The 22,152-nt window shown below is 38.1% G+C and overlaps 2 protein-coding genes across 2 annotated transcripts; one reads left to right on the top strand and one right to left on the bottom strand.

The window, feature by feature from the left end:
* Positions 1-7,116: 7,116 nt before the first annotated feature.
* Positions 7,117-9,212, bottom strand: LOC113346174 (ribosomal biogenesis protein LAS1L-like). Its single transcript, XM_026589755.1, has 5 exons — positions 9,140-9,212; positions 8,891-8,987; positions 8,733-8,812; positions 7,760-8,205; positions 7,117-7,672 (listed from the first exon to the last, which is right to left on the bottom strand). Exons 4-5 carry the CDS (start codon positions 8,183-8,185, stop codon positions 7,427-7,429), a joined length of 672 nt encoding a protein of 223 aa, XP_026445540.1. The 5' UTR covers positions 8,186-8,205; positions 8,733-8,812; positions 8,891-8,987; positions 9,140-9,212; the 3' UTR covers positions 7,117-7,426.
* Positions 9,213-16,717: 7,505 nt separating this feature from the next.
* Positions 16,718-18,280, top strand: LOC113346171. The gene has a single exon (XM_026589753.1). It carries the CDS (start codon positions 16,718-16,720, stop codon positions 18,278-18,280), a length of 1,563 nt encoding a protein of 520 aa, XP_026445538.1.
* Positions 18,281-22,152: the final 3,872 nt, after the last annotated feature.

Below are 22,152 nucleotides of genomic sequence, written 5' to 3'. Positions count from 1 at the left end.
AAAAACTGTTTTTGGTATGAAGATACTGGAGTTTATATTCTAGTAATTGTTTGTTTTTTGCCCTGAATGGAAAAATTGCGCCATTTTGTAATCATTCCCGCCTTAAATACTTGATGAATATTAATATAATTTGTAAATGAAGCTACCGAATCGCTACCTAGTACAGTTGGTTTTTGAGTTACTTACCATCTACCAAGTCAAATGGTCGACTCTCATCTAAACACAACAACAACAAAAGCAACAAGAAAATCGCAAAAATCAGAATTAAAAACTTAAACAATCTTCTAATAAAACCATAGAAATACCCATAACATATTAACAGAAAATTTTAAATTAGAAAAAACGAGTAATACTCACATTTGTTTCCATAAGGTGCTAGTCTTAGTTATATCTCCTTTTTCATGTCTTCAGTTTAGCTACTTTTACTGATAAACCATTTAAACAGGAAAACAACACAATCAGAACCAATTTCATTTCACTGATACTTAGGTAAACATAGAATCAAATACCTAAAACAAATTAACAGCAAAAATTACTCACTTGTTATAATTCCCAGCACTATTCTTTGATTTAACTCGTGAAATACGCAAAAACAGAATACACTAATCAAATCATTGATTTAGATCCTTGACAGAATATCTATTAAGAGATTCTCTACGAATTCAAATTTTTTTTTTTTTGCTAAGTCCAAATCTCTCTATGAATTCAAGTTTGTCAAGAACTTATCATGGGAAAAACATACCTTAATGAATATTGGAACTGTCTCCACATAAGTATTTACGGCAACATAGTTCATGAATGTTTCCAATAGCATACACAGTTTTAGTCAGCAATAAAACAAAAGCTAAACAGGGATATTTTATTTGAAACAAAACAAAAGCTAAACATGGATATTTTATTTGAAACTATACGCAAGCAGCAGGCTGATCAAATGCCAAACATGAAAGCGTTCTGCTCATAAATTATCCCTACAGAATTTGTCCTTGGGAGTACATAATCGAGACCTGCAAAAAACAAACAAGGTACTCCGACGCCCAAGTCAGAAATCTTCGCAAAATTTAGTAGACATATCGTTGGAGTTAAGAATTCATACCTTTTTTTTACACGTATGTTGTTTTCTTCTTTCATTCAGCACAAGTTTTGCTCATGAATAAGAATACAACTAAAAAAATGCCAGATTACCAATAGTCTAGTGAGCAATAAAACAAAAGTTAAACATGTTTAATTTAGTTGAAACTATACGCAAGAAGCAGGCTGATGAAATGCCAAAAAGGATAGGACTCTGCCTCATAAAACTACCTCTACTAAATTTTTCCTTGGGGGCACATAATCGAGTCCTGCAAAAACAAACAAGATACTCCGACGCCCAAGTCAGAAATCGTTGAAAAATTTAGTAAAGATATCGTTGGAGTTAAAAATTCGTACCTTTTTATTTGATATGTATCTTGTTTTCTTCTTTCATTCAGCACAAGTTTAGATCATGAGTAAGAATATATTTAAACACAATGTCGGAGTAGTGAGCAATAAAAGAAAAGCCAAACAGGTCTAATTTGATTGATACTATACCCGAGCAGCAGGCTGATGAATGCCAAACAGGAAAGCATTCTGCCTCATTAAATACCTCTATTGAATATGTCCTAGGAATACGTAATTGAGACCTGCAAAAACAAACAAGGTACTCCAATTCCCTGGTCATAAGTCTTTGCAACATTTAGTAAAAATGTAGTTGGAGTTAAGAATCTGTACCACTTTGTTTTACACATATCTAGTTTCTTCTTGCATTCACACACAACGAATCCCAAGTGAGTGGGACGGGCGGAACTTCTTTGTATTTCAGTCTTATTTCGGCGTCATTTGTCTTCGTAAACAGCTTTGCGTCTCGAAACACACCTCAATTGAAACGGGCGCAATTTCTTAGTCTTCATCCTAGCGCTTTTTGTCTTCGTATACTACTCTTAATATCTAAGCAGACATCAATTCGCGTAAGTGGAACGGGCACAATTTCCTAGTAATGCAGTTTTCATTTCAGCGTCTTTTCTCTTCGTATACAGCTCTTAGTCTCTAAGCACACACATATTCCTATAAGTGGAACGGGCGAAATTGCAGTCTTCATTTCAGCGTATATTGTCTTTGTATACGGCTCTTAGTCTCTAGGCAGACCTCAATTCCCAAGTATGTGAAACGGGCACAATTTCTTAGTCTTCATTCTAACGATTTTGGTCTTCGTATACTGCTCTTAATATCTAAGCACACATCAATTCCCATAAGTGGAACGGCCGCAATTTCCTGGTATTGTAGTCTTCATTTCAACGTCTTTTGTCTTAGTATACTGCTCCTAGTATTTAAGCACACACCAATCCCCATAAGAGGAACAGGCGCAATTTCCTGGTATTGCAGTCTTCATTTCAGCATCTTCTGTCTTCGTATACAGCTCCTAGTATCTAAGCACACATCAATTCCCATAAGTGGCCCGGGCGTAATTTCCTGGTATTGCAGTTTTTATTTCATCGTCTTTTGTCTTCGTTTACAGCTCCTAGTATCTAAGCACACATCAATTCCCATAAGTGGAACGGGCGCAATAACCTGGTATTGCAGTCTTCATTTCAGTGTCTTCTGTCTTCGTATACAGCCCCTACTATCTAAGCATACATCAATTCCCATAAGTGGAACGGGCGCAATTTCCTTGGTATGGCAGTCTTCATTTTAGCATCTTTTGTATTTGTATACATCTCTTAATATCTAAGCACACATCAATTCCCATAAGAGGAACGGGCGCAATTTCCTGGTATTGCAGTCTTCATTTCAGCGTCTTCTGTCTTTTTGTATCCGTATACAGCTCCTGGCATCTAAGCATACATCAATTCCCATAAGTGGAACAGGCGCAATTTCCTGGTATTACATACTTCTTTTCGGCGTCCTATGTCTTCGTATACAACTCCTAGTATCTAAGCACACATCAATTCCCATAAGTGGAACGGGCGCAATTTCCTGGTATTACAGTCTTCATTTCGGCGCCTTCTGTTTTCGTATACAGCTCCTACTATCTAAGCACACATCAATTCCCATAAGTGGAACGGGCGCAATTTCCTGGTATTGCAGTCTTCTGTCTTCGTATACAGCTCCTACTATCTAAGCACACATCAATTCCCATAAGTGGAACGGGCGCAATTTCCTGGTATTACAGTCTTTATTTCGGCGTCTTCTGTCTTCGTATACAGCTCCTACTATCTAAGCACACATCAATTCCCATAAGTGGAACGGGCGCAATTTCCTGGTATTGCAGTCTTCATTTCAGCGTCTTCTGTCTTCGTATACAGCTCCTACTATCTAAGCACATATCAATTCCCATAAGTGGAACGGGCGCAATTTCCTGGTATTGCAGTCTTCATTTCGTCGTCTTCTGTCTTCGTATACAGCTCCTACTATCTAAGCACACATCAATTCCCATAAGTGGAACGGGCGCAATTTCCTGATATTGCAGTCTTCATTTCAGCGCCTTTTGTCTTCGTATGCAGCTTTTCGTCTCAAAGCACACCTCAATTCCCAAGTGGGACGGGCATAACTTCTTTAGTGGAACAGGCACAAATTTCAGTCTTCATTACGAAGCCATGTCTTCATATACAACTCCTAGTCTCTAAATACACACAATTCCCAATTTAGTGGAACAGGCACAATTTTCTAGTATTCTTTATTTTAGTGCCTTTTGCTTCGTTTACAACCCTTAGTCTCTAAACACACGTCATTTATTTAAGATGTTTTGTCTTTTCCACAAAAATATATATTTATTAAATTTTAGTAAGGTGATTTATTTGAGTTACTTTTTGGTTGGTGGTTTGTTTTAGTGTTTTTCATGTACAGAATTGTAAATAAGTTTAACCATATCAAAACACAATTCAGAATGAGATCGAAAATTGAGAAAATAGCGAAGAACCGATAATTGAGAAAACATTGAAGAATAGCAAAGAGAGTATAAAGAGGAGTAAACCAAATAACATTTGTAGAACGGAATTAAAATGAAAAGATAATTACTTTTAAATATCAACTTTATGTGGGAAAACATGTTTTCGATGTTTATTTAAATTTTAGTTATTATCAGTTACAAAATGATAAGAACTTCTAGTGTGTGATTAGTGGTGCATCCTTTTTTTATATATTTGGAAATTATTTGCCTTTATTAATTTGACAAATCAAACATCCTATTAGGATACAAACATACAAGTCTGAAAACTAACCCACTAGCAAGGATTCGTGAGTGATAGAGATCTTACCTTCTGCTCCATGCTAAAACAAAACCGAGGAAATGTCAAACAGATACAGGTCCCAAGCAAGACTTACATGACCATTCAACTATTCTACTGTAGCCTTGACTTTATCAGTTGAACAGTCACAAACCCTAACCTCGCTTTCCACTAATATATATCATACATGCATAAGCAACGAATTCTAAGGTTCATTGTAGTGCAACAACCAAGAAATAGAAAACAAGATTCACACTTAATAGTTAAAAAAACTTCCATTATATAAGAAGTTAAAGATGCCATGTTACTTAAAATGCCTGAGCAGAAGATGCGGATAAAACACTTGTACTTATAAAGGTAGCCTGGCGGATAACCAGTAAAGCAGTGAAGAATATTATCTTACCCTCACTGGAACCATTTCTTTTCTTAGTTTAAACCACTGTGCTAGAAGGCTTTAAGTATTCATTCTTCTAGAGAGCATTGAGCTCCAGAGCTCTCAGCAATCTGGAAGGTGAGACAAGAAAAAAGATAAATACAAGGTTTTGAGGGTTTGTCAATGGAGAGAAAACAATGTACCTATAAAACATCAGGACATTAATTTAACCTCAGTGTTCATGCAGGAGTTAGACATTCATTAAATTTTACATGTTATGTTTTATTTTTGGTAAGTAAAGTAATCTATAGAAGAGTAGCTTGAATCAAAATGGTGTCACTATAAAAACTTATATTGTAGGTCATGACTCATGAGTCTTTCGGATTCTAAGAATTACTAGTTCATTTTAGATGTGATCACTCGAGAGTTAAGATTCTTGGTAAGAAGCTATGTCTTATAGCACATGTCAGATGTCACAAACCAATGCTATATCCTACATAAGTACAACGTATAAGCCGAGAAAATTACTATTCAGGAGAAACATGTATGAGACATAACTGAATTAACCTATGTGTATTTCAACTAGAGGGAGTATCATAATGCCACACATATTAATTAGCATATGACACTAGCAAATTGTATAATGGTATAATGAGATGCATGTCATAAAAAACAACTTGAGAGCTAAGACACCAATACAGTATGCAATGATAAAGCTTAGGAAAAAAAATCTTAAAACTCTTCATCGATAAGTTTAGTATTTTCAATAGCAGGACCAAATTAAGATAAATTAGATAACAATTAACTACTTACCAAATATCAAGAATTAATGGCAAACGGTGGAGATTTTCGCATTGCTGCCCACGCCTAAGCAGATTTAGCCTGCGATTCAGCCAGCCAGAAACAATTAGAATTAAAAAAAAAATGTTGCTGAAGAAAGTGGACTACACAACAGACCATGGTGGAATATTTAGAGACCTCAATAGTTAAAAGACGCATCCAATTTGTATTAGTTTTACATAAAGAGGTTAAAATTCACATCAAACTGGCACATGAGCTTTGGCTTGAGAATTACCAGCATTGGTCCACAGAAACCTTCATTATTGTCCAACTCCAACAAACTTAGTTAGCAAGTTCCAAATAACAAGCAGCTCATGGTCCAATCTAACACTCGCAACAGAACTTCCCAAGCATACATATTATGAACCTATAACGGTTAACCAAGAGAAAATAACTGAATAAGAAGCAACTTCTAACACATCTTTTAAATTGTTAGATTTACCATATAATGTTGTATGACTCGAAATGCAAGCATGATAATACAGTATAAATCATCACCGAACACATATTAATGACGGCAAAAAACATAATATTCAAGCCTCATTAGAAATGAAGATCTACTCTCTAGGTGACTTCAAATTAACGTTATATGTTGCTGCATTCAGCAATCATGCCAGTCGAATGTAGTTTTAGTGAATCCTAACCATCCTAAGAACTACTTATGTCATTGATGCATTTGAACAAACACTTTCAAGGGAATGACTGTTTTCAATACCAGTTCCAAAAGCGATCCTATGTCACAGAATCAATCGATGTACCCCCATGATTAGTAAGTAACTACAACTAATTAGCATAAAAAATTGAACAAAATCTATTAATTATTGAAAAAGAAATGGGAATTTTTCCTTTACAAAACAGACAAATAAACACTATCTAGAACCTCATAGCTACAAGTGCATCATCAGGATTAAAAAAAAATTGAAAGAAAAAAATAAAGATTACTACACTGTGAATCGAAAATCAGAAGAGATTTGTTGAAGAAGAAGAGTACCGATTTCGATTTGGAAACATACTGCTCTTCATGATGGTGCTGCAGGTTATGATGGTTTATACTGTATTATCAGATTATGTTGGTAAATACTGAGTATGATGGTGGTGAGATTTGAACATGAATCAGATTATCTAGAAGAGAGTTTTGAGGAGGAGGAGGAGGAGGAGATCTAGAATTTAGAGATGAGAGAGGTAAAACAGATTTCTTATCTAATATTATATGGGAGAGAGAAACAAGTGATTGTGATGTAATGGCACCCTGCCCGAAACATTGTACTTGGAAAATTCAAAATTCAAAATTTTTAGAGTTGGCGGGAGTTTAATCATGTCACTCAAAATAAACAAAAATGAAAGGGTCCACTCCAGTAACTATGATACTCAGCTTGTTCTTTTACTTTCGATTACTGCTACATTATCCTGCTGGTGATGCAACGCTGTCGCACTTCTTTCTGATTCAGGCATTGTTGTGTGACTTTAACCTGCCTTTATACAAAACTATGTCCCATGAATGTGTTGAAACCAGCCCATTCAAATGTTTGATTTTGTATTTACATCTTTATCATTTCATGTTGCAACATGATTCCACCCAAAGTAAAAGAACAAAACCGCATTTAAGTGATATACATATACCGCCATTGAGTCGAAAATAGAAATCCTTCAACCAGTTCATCACAATAAACCAAAGAGTCTTATATGTATTCATATATTTACAAAATATATGGGTGATATAGGTAATAACACCAAAGGCGGATTACATAATCAAGTCAATACTAGTACTGCTACTTTCATTTCTTTTCACGTTAACCAGAAAACAAGTGTTTACCTTGGTAGCCAAAATGAACTACATAATGCATCGCATTTTGTCCGCAGCAAGACAATTCACAAGATTATACTGTGTCTGTATTACTTTCATTTCTTTTCATAAAGTACAAGAAAACCTGACAACATCCAAAGAGATTGTGGGGGAAATTTGTTTAGGGGAAATTCATAGACATAGCCTAATGCGTCGCCCTTTTGTCCTGACCCTACGAGTCATACGACCTTTTGTTCGGAACCTGCAAGTATCTCCGTTCCTTCGTCCTTTTGTTCGGACCCTGTGAGTATCTCCCCTCGTACGCCTATCCTTCTCCCTTAGTTGTTCAGCAGTACGTTTAGGACGGAAGATATGAGATCCCAACCTCAAAATCTCAGTCCATGATTTGGTTTCTCCAGAGAGCAAAAAAGTTCCTCTCTGTACAAATTAAAAATCATATAAACTATCGTTAAGGAAGTGGATAAATGGAGATTAAATAAAACTTTGGTGCAAATCAAATCCTACCTTTAGAAAATTGGTTTCTCTTCCAGTCCATTTATTCGACCTTTTTTTCGTGGAAACCCTGCCTTGCTGTACTTCTTCTTCTTCACTTTCTTCTCCATCTCCTTCATTCATGTCTAACCCCTCATCGTCTCCCACTTCCCGGCCCTCCTCTACCATCTGCTTTGCCTCACTGTCTTCCGCTTCTCCTTCCTCCTCACTGTCTTCTACTTCTACCACATCCTCTGCCTTACTTTTTTCCACTTCTTCGGCCTCCTCCTCTACCATCTGCTCCTCCTCTCTGTCTTCAGCTCCTTCTCTGTCTTCAGCTTCTTCCACCAACTCCGGTAGTACTTTATCTTCATCTTGTTGCAGTTGTGTAGCTGCACCAGTAGTACCTCTATCTAATGCTTTCCGCCACTTTACTTGCCTTCTTCGTTTTTCATGCATATGTTGGTATTCTCCTAAAGCTGTAAAAAAATCAAGGTTTGTATTGGTTGCATTAGCTGCAGAGATTTGGGCTATTGTAAACCTCAAGTATTATGCTGCAGAGATTTGGGTTATGCTGAGAAATAACATCAATAGTGAAATCCAATCATCAAACTCATTCTTAACCTAACAAAGAATGCCACCTTCATATATCCATTTTTGTTCTGAATCTGCAAGCCTCTTTATAAGAGTTTATAATCAAAGTACTGTCCTCTTTAAGTTTTTATCAATAGTGAACTATCTAGGAACATATTTCTGACTAACCAGAGTAAAAATACTCATATTTAGTGTCCACTAAAGTATAACATACCTATACTCAAAATGCATAATGTATAACATCTCAGGTTGTGCCTGTCATTTTTTGTTTTTGTGGCCTCCAATCACAATGAAAATACTAGTTATCGTCCACATATAATGTAGCCAACTTAGATTTCGGTTATTGATTTGAAATGTTCATGAAAATCGTGTATTATTGTTGCTGAAATATATCCAAATGCAAACCACATACCTATACTCAAAATGCAACATCATGCCATCAACGCTGAGGCTATCATGTACGATTGCATCCATCATTGTGCCAGCCTTTACCTATATGTCACCAAGATTAGTTTCTAAACAACAACTAAAACATGCATAAAAAATTGATGGTTACACGAATGTACATACATACAACTGATGGGAAATCAACAAATGCAATTCCACTGCAGGAGCTAGAATTGCGTTCTTTTATAACTCGAGCGTCATGAAAAGGCCCCCATTCCACCTACTCATAGATGCATTCGAATTACAAGGTGCATGACAAAACCAAATTTGTCCTTTCGGAAGATACACAAAGATGTTTCCTGTCGAGTATAGGTAAAACAACACAATACAAATAAGAGCTGAAACAAATTCTAAGTTAGAAAAAAATGTTACCAGGTTCCGACAGATATCTTTCATAGTTGCCCTTTTTGACAACCCCATCACCTTAACCGTGGCAGACGGAACCTGCAATTTGGAAAAAATTTATAATAAAAATTAGACAATATTTATAATAAGGGGTATTTTGAGTTTGGTGCCTATAAAATGACACAACTTTGCCTTTGGTACCTAACTTTGTCGGAATTTGAGTTTGGTGTGGGTCCCAACCAAGCAGTTGACTTAACGGATGACTGGTGGACCGTTCACAAGCTGTGTTGGAGCGCAACTTGTTGCTCGGCCCCCCGCCAACTTTTGTAAATAAATACATCTTTGTGAATTATTGTTTAAACAATCATTATTTAATTTAACTAGTTCACTAACACGGACCACGGTAGGGAAATCTCTCTAGATCATTTTCCAAACACGTTACGAGCGTTCCAGAGAAATAAGGCTGACTTATCTAACTGCGATGATAACTGTGGATTTACATAAATGGAAAAAAATTTAATTAATAAAAATAATGATTAATTTGAAAAATTAATAGGGTCATTTACATGGATTCCTTTGTTCAATACAATAATGGTTAGTTTGAATGTTTAAGGAAACGATTATTGGGGTTTACATGAGAGATAGATTTTGGATGATTTACGCGTAATCAATGAAGGGTGCTATGCTTATACTTTGGATTTAATATTGTGTAAACAGGTGGTCATATGATAAAATAAAGTAGCTCAGTGTATGATTTGAGATTAGCAATGAAAGAAGATGGCAATGGTATTAAGAGTGGAACCTAAAACCTCGTGAATGAAAATCAACAACTCTCATTTCTCAAACTTGGAGTATGTAGAAGATAGGGCGCAGTTAGTGAATAAAACGGAGTTTAGAATTTTATTAGACATTTCACATTTTTAACTGTAAATTGGATGGTCAACACGGTCAATCAACGCCAATTCGTTGACTGGGCACCAAACTCAGATATTGACAAAGTTAGGCACCAAACGCGAAAGTGTACCATTTTATTGGCACCAAACTCAAAATATCCCTTCTAATAATGAACTTCTAATCTTTTAAAAAGGTCATAGATTACCTATAATAAAACATGGAAAGAAGGAGATAAGGTTTGCAACCGTTAATAACTTCTCAACGATTCTGGGATCTTCTTTAAGCTAGATAATCATCGCAAAAATTGAATAAAATACCATAAACACAAAAGACTCAAGGAAGTCCGCAGGCTTCGTTAGATGTCGGAACTCTATGATCAAGACCAAATGATGAAACACAAAGACTCCCCTTTAATAGAAAATTTTCAGAAAAAATGTTTCCTTCACAAATTACATGTCTAGAGGCTTGAGAGTCGAAAAAAGCTTGCATTTTTGATGCATTGACTCAAGGAAGTCCAGTGACTTCGTTAGAAGTCGAAATCCTTTTTTTAAAACCAAACTATAAACTAGGTAAACTCATTTTTATTATAAAATTTTCTAAAAAATGATTGTGGTAAAAAATAATACATTTAAAGGCTCTACATGTTATCCAAATTGCATTTCTACGTATGTTGATTCCAAAAATAAAGAGGGAAGTCATCCTTTACATTGAAAATAAGGATAAAACACCAATTGCTATGCGTCCAAATCCTAAAATTTTTCTTGTATACTGTAGGGAACTGAAAGACAGAAGTAACAGAAAAAGAATGAGGTCATTCCCACTTCGTATGAAGAAGTTATGAGCAAAATAGTCAAAAAAGAGATTACACAAAACCTTGGGGGACAAAGAGAGTTATATAAGTAGAAAATATTTATAATAAGGGGTATTTTGAGTTTGGTGCCTATAAAATGGCACACCTTTGCCTTTGGTACCTAACTTTGTCGGAATTTGAGTTTGGTGTGGGTCCCAACCAAGCAGTTGACTTAACGGATGACTGGTGGACCGTTCACAAGCTGTGTTGGAGCACAACTTGTCGCTCGGCCCCCGCCAAATTTTGTAAATAAATACGTGTCTTGGTGAATTATTGTTTAAACAATCATTATTTAATTTAACTAGGTCACTAACACGGACCACGGTAGGGAAATCTCTCTAGATCATTTTCCAAACACGTTACGAGCATTCCAGAGAAATAAGGCTGACTTATCTGACTGCCATGATAACTATGGATTTACATAAAATGGAAACAAATTTAATTAATACAATAATGATTAATTTGAAAAATTAATAGGGTCATTTACATGGATTCATTTGTTCTTTACCATAATGGTTAGTTTGAATGTTTAAGGAAACGATTATTTGGGTTTACATGAGAGATAGATTTTGGATGATTTACGGGTAAACAATGAAGGGAGTGTGGATACCAAAATATCCTAAAAATACACATATCCGCAGTAGGAACAACCCAAGATACGATGGAGGTACCACGGGATCAATCGGCAATGGACCCGTAACAACAAAGGAGGAATTGTGTCAAACAAATCCCGTGAAGCATCAAACGAGTCCCGTAAAGGTATACTGAAAACGATACAGGCAGGCAGGAGATACGCGTCATTAATCGAGGCCACATACCACGCGTGTCGACAAGAAAAACGGTCAACCATTGACGTGTCAACGATACAGAAGATAGACACAAAAAAGGGAAGCGCTGGCCGATCGATGCGCGCTGTCATTATAACCAGCCGACAGGTCAAGCTAGAAGCAATAATCAAGATAAGTATGGAAGCATCTTTAACACGGGGGGATAATATCAACTCAAGAATCCCGTGGTAAGTGGTACACGGGGAAGTAGGAGGTGGAGTCAAGATAATAAGATGAATCAACACGTAGCTGATGACTCACGTACAATTCTAAGGCTATATAAGCCCCATCATAGACATGAAAGAGGGGAGGAAAAAGGAAAAAGAAAATAGACCCTATGTACATTGCTTCCAAGAATCTTAATAAAAGGAGAAGTACTTTCATTTAGGATATAATCAAATCTGTCCATCAATCCATCAAAGTCATAGGCATATAGTTTTTAATCGTAGGAAAGTAAAACCAACAGGAGAATCAGTTTTCATAATTGGGTGGATAGCCAGAGATAAACACCACGCAACTCTTGGCTGTCACATTTTGGCGCTAGAAACAGGGAAACGGTAAAGAATTTATTCTTCCTGAATTTTAAGTTTCATGTTTATGCATCTTTTGATTTTCAGCGTGCGAATCTAAGCTCGTGACGTCAGTATCATACCATAAGGGGGATTGAGATAACAAGTCATAGCAAAATCGACCCAAAGAAAATCAAGAAAGGATCATGGAAAAGTTAACAGAGAAAGATCAAACAAGCGAACCTGAAGAAGTTGCTGTTGAACATATCAGAAGTGTTGAAGAGACATCACAGGTGACCACACCAAACACAGGAGATGCACGTACCACCAATAATAGTCAAAGAAGAGCAGAATTGATCGTAGAAAAAGTGTTACAAGAAGCGAAAAGACAGGAAAAAGAAAACCAACAATTAGCGAGAGAAACCCTTACACAAGAGCAGGATAAAGAACGAATAATGTTAACAGGAGGAGCCGAGCAATCTGACGGGATTTCATCGATCTGTAAAAATAACAGTTTACCAGATGTTAGTCCTCACCATTCAGGAATTCAAGAGATTGCAGCAATAAGTCAAAGAATAGCTGCTGATGAACAACTATCTGCCAGTCAGGTTCATGTAATACAGCATGAGATTACCTCGACTCAAGGACAAGATCAGGGGAATGAAAGATCCACAGATAAAACTGGAGGGGACAATCATATCACGGGAGAACATGCTCAAGATCATGGGACAATGACAAACGAACAACTTGCAGCACAATTACAAATCGTTATGAAAAGCTATCGAGACCAAAAAGATGCAATGAAAATACTAGCCAAGAATAACCTCAATCTTACCAAAAAAGTTGCAAGTGTAATACCGTTGATACAGATAGATGAAACAGAAGAAATAAAGATCACCCGCGATAGAACTAATCCCAGAATGAAAGAAAAATTCCCCGTACAAGGAGGAAAAGTCAGAACACAGGAAATGATGAAAACAAATCAGCACAATGGTCAGGAGTCAATCAAAGGGAGAATACAAGAACCATATGAATATGAGAGGAATGAAGAAACACAGGATATGCATATGCAATTCGCTGCAATGAAGGAACAACATTTGAAGATGATGCGGGATTTCGAAGCATACAAGGAAAAAGAAGTTACGGGAGGACGATTGGAAGAAATTTTACGAGAAGCGCGAACCACTCAATTAGCACGATTTCTAGCGGAAGGAGAAATACCAGCAAAATGCCCATTACCTAATTTCTTATGTTATGAAGGTACATCAGATCCCGCATCACACGTCAGATATTTTGAAAGGGTTTTAGCGCGATGGGAGAATGACGATGTAGTTCTATGTCGATATTTTCCATCCAGTCTTAAGGGATCAGCCTTAAGATGGTATGACAAAATAATGCCACGATCAATTACGTCATTCCAACAATTGTCAAGGGCATTTATTGAAGCATACATGTACAACATATCAACAGGAGTGGGGCTTGAAAAACTCTGGGTTCTAGCAAAGCATAACAAAGAATCGACTCGCGCTTTCAGGGAGAAATGGAACAAATTATGTTTGGACATAGGAAACGTAACACCAGAGGTAGCAATTAATTGTTTTCATCATGCTTTAGACAAAATGAGTCAATTGTTCATTCAGATCCAGTTGAAAGGACCAAAGACATTGGGAGAACTTGGAGTTATCCTAGATCAGTACATACGATTGGAAGAAGTCCAAAAGGAGGCATCAGGAGATGGGACACGGGCAAGCACGTCAGTCCGGGATCACACGAACTCAACTGAATCAGAAGTAGAAAAAGAAAGCCGTGGAAAGAGACAAGAATCACATCTTCATACGGGAGAAAAACGGTCATATCTAGATCAGCAGAGAACAGATGAAGGCAGAAACAATAAGCGACCTTTCTTCAATGATCTAGTATTCACCAAGCTAAACAAACCAGAGGCTCAAATATTAAAGGAAGTGAAAGATAGACCGGAGATGATATGGCCTGTGAGCAGAGGAAGACAACCAGAGAGATCTGCACATTCCAAAGAATGGTGTGATTACCATAACTTTTACAGTCACCCAACTAATCGTTGCATACAATGGAAGAAATACATACAGGACAAAATTGATGCTGGGAAATTTCAAGAATATATTGATAGACCCCTTTCAGAGAAGGACAATACAGTGAAATTGACAGAGAACAGGAGAGTTATCAACACTATTACTTATTCTGAAAAAGCAGAACCGAACATGATACAGGACATGGCAGTAAAGTGTTGCAAAAGAATACGAGATCATGATATATTCAGAATCGATGGAGTCACCGTAGAACCTTGGGAGGATTGGATGGCCACCCCGTTGGTGTTTTCTACTAAAGACATTGATCAAGAAATAGAAATACACAACGACCCATTGATTTTAACTATTCCTATTTCAGGGTGGACCGTTACAAAAGTATTAATTGATGGAGGAAGTTCGATGAATGTCCTATACTATGATAACTTCAAAAGAATGGGATTCAAAGATGAAGATCTAGTGTCATCCCCGTATACCATATACGGATTCAATGGGGCATCATCAAAACCAAAAGGAGACATCACATTGGAAGTTCATGCGGGACCAATGAAGCAAGAAGCAAATTTTTCTGTCATTGACGCTCCGTCACCTTACAATGCAATAATGGGGAGATTATGGTTACATCGCCTAAAGGGAACAACATCTACATATCACCAGTATCTGAGATTCCCGACTCCATGGGGGGAGATGCAAATTAAGGGTGATCATATGGAAGCCAGAAATTGTCAGGCAATTGAAACTCAAATAAATCTCGACAAAAATGACAGGAGAAGAAAGAAGGCAATCAAAGACAAGGCAGAAATTGACCAATACTTGATGGACACTAAACATCTAGAGCTGGAAGATCGACAACAAAAATCATCCTATAAAAGAGGAGAGTGTTCCACGGGGGTTGTCAAGGACGCTCAAAATGATGAAAAAGAAAAGTCGACTAAATATCAATTAAAGAAGGTCCCGGAGATTGGAACCACAAAATCCACATTCTCAGCATTGGAGGAAACTAAAGAGATAAACATAGCCACACAAGGAGAGCCAAGGATGATCAAAGTTGGAACATTGTTGGGAGAGCAACAAGAAAGGACGCTACATCATCTATTGAAAGAATATGAAGACATTTTTGCTTGGAAAATGAGTGATATGCCTGGCATTGACCCAAAATTGGCCTGCCACAAACTCGCCATCAAACCAGGAACGATCCCGTACAGGCAGAAGTTACGAAAGATAGCACCAGAATATCAACAAGCAGTAGAAAATGAATTACAAAAACTGAAGGAAGCGGGATTCATACGAAGAGTTAAATATCCAACATGGATCTCAAACATGGTGATTGTACCAAAAAAGAATGGGCGAGTACGCATATGCATAGATTTCACCAATCTGAACAAAGCTTGTCCAAAGGATAGTTATCCCCTTCCAAGTATTGATCAACTAGTGGACGCTACTGCGGGACACGAGCTGATGTCATTTATGGATGGTTATTCCGGATATAACCAAATCGCTATGGCGGAGGAGGATCAAGAATATACTGCATTCTTTACCCCGTAGGGAATATACTGCTACACGAGAATGCCATTTGGATTGAAAAATGCAGGGGCAACGTATCAAGATTTCATGGATGCAAATTTCAAAAGATTCATCGGGAAAACACTTGAAGTATATGTGGATGATATGCTGGTCAAAATTAAGGAAATAAAGAATCATTTCTCTGATTTGCGGGAAATATTTGATTAAATGCGGGAGCTGAAAATGAAGGTAAATCCTGAAAAATGTACCTTTGGAGTTCCCTCGGGAAAAATTTTAGGATATTTGGTCACAAAGCGGGGAATCGAAGTTGATCCAGAAAAGGTACGGGCGATCCAACAGATGCCATCACCACAAAATCTTAAACAGGTCCAAAAACTCAATGGAAGATTAGCAGCAATGAACAGATTCCTGGCCCGGTCATCAGACAAGTGCAAACCATTTTTTGATATACTCAAAAAGGAAAGCAAATTCGCATGGACAATAAAATGTGAAGACACATTCACTAAGATCAAAACATATCTAGCATCAATTCCGATACTACAAAGACCCGAGCCCAAAGAAGTGTTAACATTATATATCACAGCTACGATCAATGCAGTGAGCGCCGTATTAGTCAGAACCAAGGAAAGGGAAGAAATACCGGTCTACTACATCAGCAAAACATTCAGTCCCGCAGAGCGGAATTATACAAAAATGGAGCAACTAATCCTAGCACTACTTTTTGCAACACAAAAACTGAGAACATATTTCTTAACTCACACAGTCAGAGTGCTAACAGTTGCTCCACTTGAAAATGTACTCAAACATACTCAGAAGGTTGGGCGAGTAGCAAAATGGAATATCCAGTTAGAACAATTTGGTATTGTATTTGAGCGCAAAACTGCCCAAAAATCTCAAATCCTGGAGATTTCCTTGCTGATTTACCACTTGAAGATGAAATGGGCATAGATGACATCCCCAACTTCAAAGATAAAGAAGATCTAGGAGACGTATTAACGCCAGTCAATATCAAAAGGTGGGAAGTGTTTGTAGATGGATCCTCAAACAATGAAGGCGCAGGGATTGGGGTAGTAATCACAACACCAGCAGGACAAAGAATGATTCACGCATTCAGATTGGAGTTTGAAAAGCACACCAATAACGTGGTTGAATATGAAGCTGTAGTGCATGCTCTGAAGTTAATATTGGAATTAGGAATATCAAATGTCCGACTAACTAGTGATTCACAGCTAGTGATCAAACAGATTGACCTCCAATACCACACTTTAGACGAGACAATGGAAGCATATATGAATATGGTTCAAAAACTCGCGTCTCAAATTGAAGACATTACTTTTAGACACCTATCTAGAAAATACAATAGACATACAGATGCCCTTGCATTCATATCATCCATGCTGAGAGATCCAGAAGTAGAGGAAATAAAAATTGGGAGGATATACGAACCATCAATCCAACAAACTCCACTTGTTGCAGTTACAGCTGAAAGTGAAGATGAGGCCATCAGAGAATACATACATGATGAAGCAGATACGGAGATGCCAGATCCCGCACAAGAAAGAATAACCCCGAATAATCCTATCTATCATCCCGTATCAGACTGGCAGATACCAATTCACTCTTTTCTAGAAGATGAAACACTTCCTACGGGATATTTGGAGGCCAGAAAAGTCGCAATGAAAGCAACTAACTACCAACTCCGAGATGGGATTCTGTACAAAAAAACCTTTTTAGGGCCATTGTTACGATGCTTATCAAGAAGTGAAGGCTACGAAATATTGAAAGATATACACTATGGGGATGCAGCAAATCATGCAGCAAGAAGATCACTAGCATTAAAATCCAAAGCACAAGGATACTACTGGCCGACAATGAATGCCGATGCTGCGGACATGTCAAAAAGATGCGAAGAATGTCAGAGATGGACTCGCAAGATCAGAGCACCAACGACAGAACTGAATTCGGTGTTAAGCCCATGGCCGTTCTTGAAATGGGGAATAGATATAGTGGTGCCATTTATTCCAGGAACTAAAAAGAGGAAATACCTCATTGTAGCTGTTGATTATTTCACCAAGTGGGTTGAAGCAAAAGCAACGGCAAACATTGCAGATACTGACATCTTCACGTTCGTTTTTCAGAATATAATCTGCAAGTTTGGAATTCCAGCAGAAATAATCACAGATAATGGTGCTCAATTTAAAGGGAAACAAATTAAGATTCTGCTGGAGACTTTCAAAATTCAGATGCACAAATCAACACCTATTTACCCACAAAGCTACGGGCAGGTTGAAGCAGCTAATAAAGTCATAGTTCTCAATATTAAAAAGACCCTCGATGGACACAAACATAATTGGTGCGAGCAACTACATAACACACTCTGGGCGTACCGCACAACAAGAAGAGAACCAACGGGGGAATCTCCATTTCTGCTAACCTATGGGGCAGAAGCTGTCATACCAACAGAAATCATACTTCCAACGACAAAACCGAGGCATGGATGAAAAATTTAAACACGGATATCATGCTTGAAAAGTTGGACGACTTAGAAGAAAGAAGAGAATGTGCGCTTCAAATAATGGAGAATTATCAGAGAAGAATAGCAAGAGAATACAACAAAAAAGCAAGACCGAGACATTTCATTGAGAGGCAATATGTTTTACGAAAAATCCCACCACATCAAAGGGATAGGTCCATGGGAAAATTTGCACCAATTTGGGGAGGACCCTACATAATTCACGATCAAGCAGGGGCAGGATCGTATTACATACGGAACATGAAGGGAGAAATACTGCGACACCCATGGAATGCAATTCACCTGAAAGCATATTATCCGTAAAATAGACAACCCATCTACGGGCAAATTCAGGAAGTAATCAGGTAATATACAATCGAACTACGTAGCGCTTGATCCCACACTTTGGGTAAGTAGGCAATCCTTCTATACGATTCAGTGCTTTCATTCAAAAAAAAAATGTGTATATATATATATACCGTTTCCGTTATATACATATGTACTGTCTCTCAACAATTCTCCTTAAACACCTGATTATTCCTCCAAAAATGACAATAGATTGTCCAAACCCCGTATTGTACATTCATATGTCACGGGAGTCCCGCATATTGAAATTCATATATGGCGCGACAAGCTGGGATTGGCATTAATGCACATATTATACACCTTTTAGAGCACTCCCGAGCCAGGGAGTGGCGAATTGCATACACTGCAGTTGGCGCTCATCCTCTATTAGATCCCAGTAATACGTCCGTAAGGTGATACGATTCATATTAATCGATTGACCCAAATGGAGAGAACCATCTTGCCGATCCTACTCCCTTGGTAGGGGAGAAAAGGAGGAGGTGACTGTTCTCAGAAATAGAATATAAACCACGTGTTTATCTTTAGACATGTGTTACAGATATCATCGATATCGACAGAATTATATTTCTTGCCCAAAAATTTTATCTTTACAGATTTTCGGATAAGTGAAAGTAACAAGTCAGAAGAACAGTCAAAAGAACAACCGCGAGGATTATTTCAATAAATACTGATACACGGGATCTTATCAACTCGACAATTGAAAAAGGGCGGGACATATCATAAGAAGTCACAAGCAACACATATAGAACGGTCAAAGTATAGTGGAGGAAGTTCGCATCAAAAGAGGAGTGATAAACAACAAATCCATCTGTTAAGCAACAGCCAAAAAAAAAAAAAACTAAACTATGAAAGAAGAGTGTCAATCATTAGACATGATCGTATGCCTTGTAAATATTTTGCTTGTGATCATGGTTCACACGGTCAATAAACTTATTCATCGATCTACGGGCATGTTCCGAGGCATCTTTATGAAGCTTTTTCAACTCTACAATTTTTGCGGATGCCGCATCCTCCAATTGCTTCTTTAAATTCACCACTTCAAGCTTAAGGCTAGCTTCCCGTTTCTCGGCATCTTTGGCACGATCAAGAATAGCGGAATAAGGGAAGAGTTAAAGAAAGAAGAATAACGAGACGTATGACGGTCCATTTAAGCAACCTATAATCTATCTCAACTTATTCAGTTCATCAACTAAAACATCACGACTCTCATTCAAGATCTTATATTCACTGGATAGTTTCTGATAATCTGCCTCAGCATTACGCAATTTCACGATATGATCGTCAATTTCAACCCTTTGCATGAAATTCTCGTGTCGAAGATGAACATTCTGGGTGGAAATCTTTTCAACCTCCTTCTGAAGATGATGAGCAAATTGAGCACGTTGCAATTTTTCTCCATCAACTTTGAGTAAAGACTCACGAAGGTCAGAAGTTAATCCCGTGCATTCACATCTGCAGAGAGACTCACAACTTCTTTAGAAATCGGGGAACCCTGACCTTGATCTTTTGACGGGATCAATGAACGAGCACGGGATAATTCATCTTTGAAAAACTTAATTTCAGCAACACAGTTATTCCTTGATTCAAGAAGTTTAGATTCCTTCTTCTAGAAGAATCAACATCGCGTCTGATACCAGCAATCCTCTCGCGAAGCTCTCCTTTTAGTAGGATGTTACGGGATCGAAGTTGAGAAATCATGGTCTCATCTGACCAGTACAGGACTCATATTCAGAAGAACAAACAAGGAGAACAATAAGAAAAACAACGGGACACAGGAAGAAATGTTAATACCTTCAACATGAGTCTCCTTCAGTTTAATCATCTCAACACGCAGATTCTCCAATTCTGTTTTTTCAGCTGAGCTGATGCCGCTAATAGATGCCTTTAGCTGTTCAATTTCAGTTTCACGATCTCCAGCCTTGGTTTGAGCATCGCGAAGAAGCGACTGGAACTTGGCTGCTTTCAACTTGTAAAGTTGATATAGTTGAAAGCTATAATCAACTTGATGAGCCAACTGTAACATAACGGTAAGGGGGAAAGTCAAGAAAAATAAAGGACGGAGTCTTAAAAAAAATACAAGGAGGAAAACTTACGGAAGATAGATGATACTGCGGGAAGAAGTAAGTATGACTATCAACACAGGAAGTCATCTCTTTGAAACTAGCAGGAGGGACGTCAATGAAAGATTGGGAGATGCGGTCAGCACGAAGCATAGCATCCCTCACTTCTTCAAAGCTAGTAGGCTTCATACGATTGCGAGTTTCCATGGAACTCGGAGAATCGCGTTCGACATGAACTTCAGGGCTAAAGCCACTCAGCAATCCACGTTCCCTGGCCCAGTTCAAAGCAGCCTCCTCATCTTCGGGGTCAAAGTCATTAAGATCCACCAAAAACCTTGTTGTTGCAACAGAAGAGGGACCCGCATCACCCATCAACGTTTCGGAAACTGAATCTTTTTCCAAGGGATCCAAATCCTCAAACGTAGGAACAAAAGGGGAAGGCGGAGTTTCTACTCTTTCATGACCGTGGTCGGAAAATTCGATTTGCAGGATCTTCTCTTGATGAGCTCCTTGTGTATCAAACGAGAACACAGGAGAAACAACGTCGGGTTCGTCCCCGTGGGGTAACTGCTCAACATCCTTACTCTCACCGTGTTGAGATTGCGGAGGAGACCCGTGGGCAGATGATTCTGGAGTATCATCTTCTTTACGGGATCTAGGCAAAGAAGATTGCTTCAGGGTTTGATCGGAACCATCAAACTCATACTCAAACTCCTCCTCCAAGGGGAGACTGGTCGTTTCAACACCCGAATCTTCCGCTTGAAATCCGGCAGTAGAACATTCGAGAAGTCTTAGGTTTCTTGGCAGCCTAATTGAATATAATGTAGAAAAGTCAGGAGCATTATAGCAAGATGAAAAGAACAAAGAACGAGGTTCAGAACCAGCGTAATATACCTTCAGTCTAGAAGACATGTCATATTGTTCCTCCTCCGAATAATCGAAATTGAAACCAGAGAAGTTGAGCAGCCAAGGAGTATAATCCCCGTATCTTGTAGGACCAGATTCGCGAACCTTCTCCGGATTCACGGGAGACCAGCCCCAACACCACGGGCCAACAATTTCGATAACAGTGCGATGCCACTTGAATTCATGATCATCACGAACCATTTCATTCCTTGGAAATGGAATGGGATTAACATCATCCTCCGTACCAGGAACCCAAGAAATATTTGCTTTATCAACTTCAGACAGAAGAAGTCGAAATCTTTTCTCGAAATTTCTCTTGATACACATCTTACGGCGACTGGGACCAACACTCCATTTTTTGTGAACCGCCGAACTAATGAAGTCATGGTATGTGAAGTTAAAGTTATCCGGAGTGTACCATGATCTTTGCTCGGGATTGGGAATGTACTTGGTCATCTTGGTAGCACCATGGAAACGAAGACGACACTCCTCGAGTAGACGCCACCAGTTACCCGTGTAAGTGACGGCA

This window comes from Papaver somniferum, unplaced genomic scaffold (assembly GCF_003573695.1).
Source record: "Papaver somniferum cultivar HN1 unplaced genomic scaffold, ASM357369v1 unplaced-scaffold_97, whole genome shotgun sequence".
Classification (NCBI taxonomy): domain Eukaryota; kingdom Viridiplantae; phylum Streptophyta; class Magnoliopsida; order Ranunculales; family Papaveraceae; genus Papaver; species Papaver somniferum.
The sequence above is the reverse complement of the archived record's forward strand: the minus strand, read 5'-3'. Positions and strand labels throughout refer to the sequence as shown.

Coding starts and splice junctions, on each gene's coding strand:
- LOC113346174 (XM_026589755.1), bottom strand. CDS start 8,185: ATGCATGAAAAACGAAGAAGGCAAGTAAAGTGGCGGAAAGCATTAGAT. Junction 7,673..7,759: donor GAGAAACCAATTTTCTAAAG/GTAGGATTTGAT, acceptor TAATTTGTACAG/AGAGGAACTTTTTTGCTCTC.
- LOC113346171 (XM_026589753.1), top strand. CDS start 16,718: ATGGGCATAGATGACATCCCCAACTTCAAAGATAAAGAAGATCTAGGA.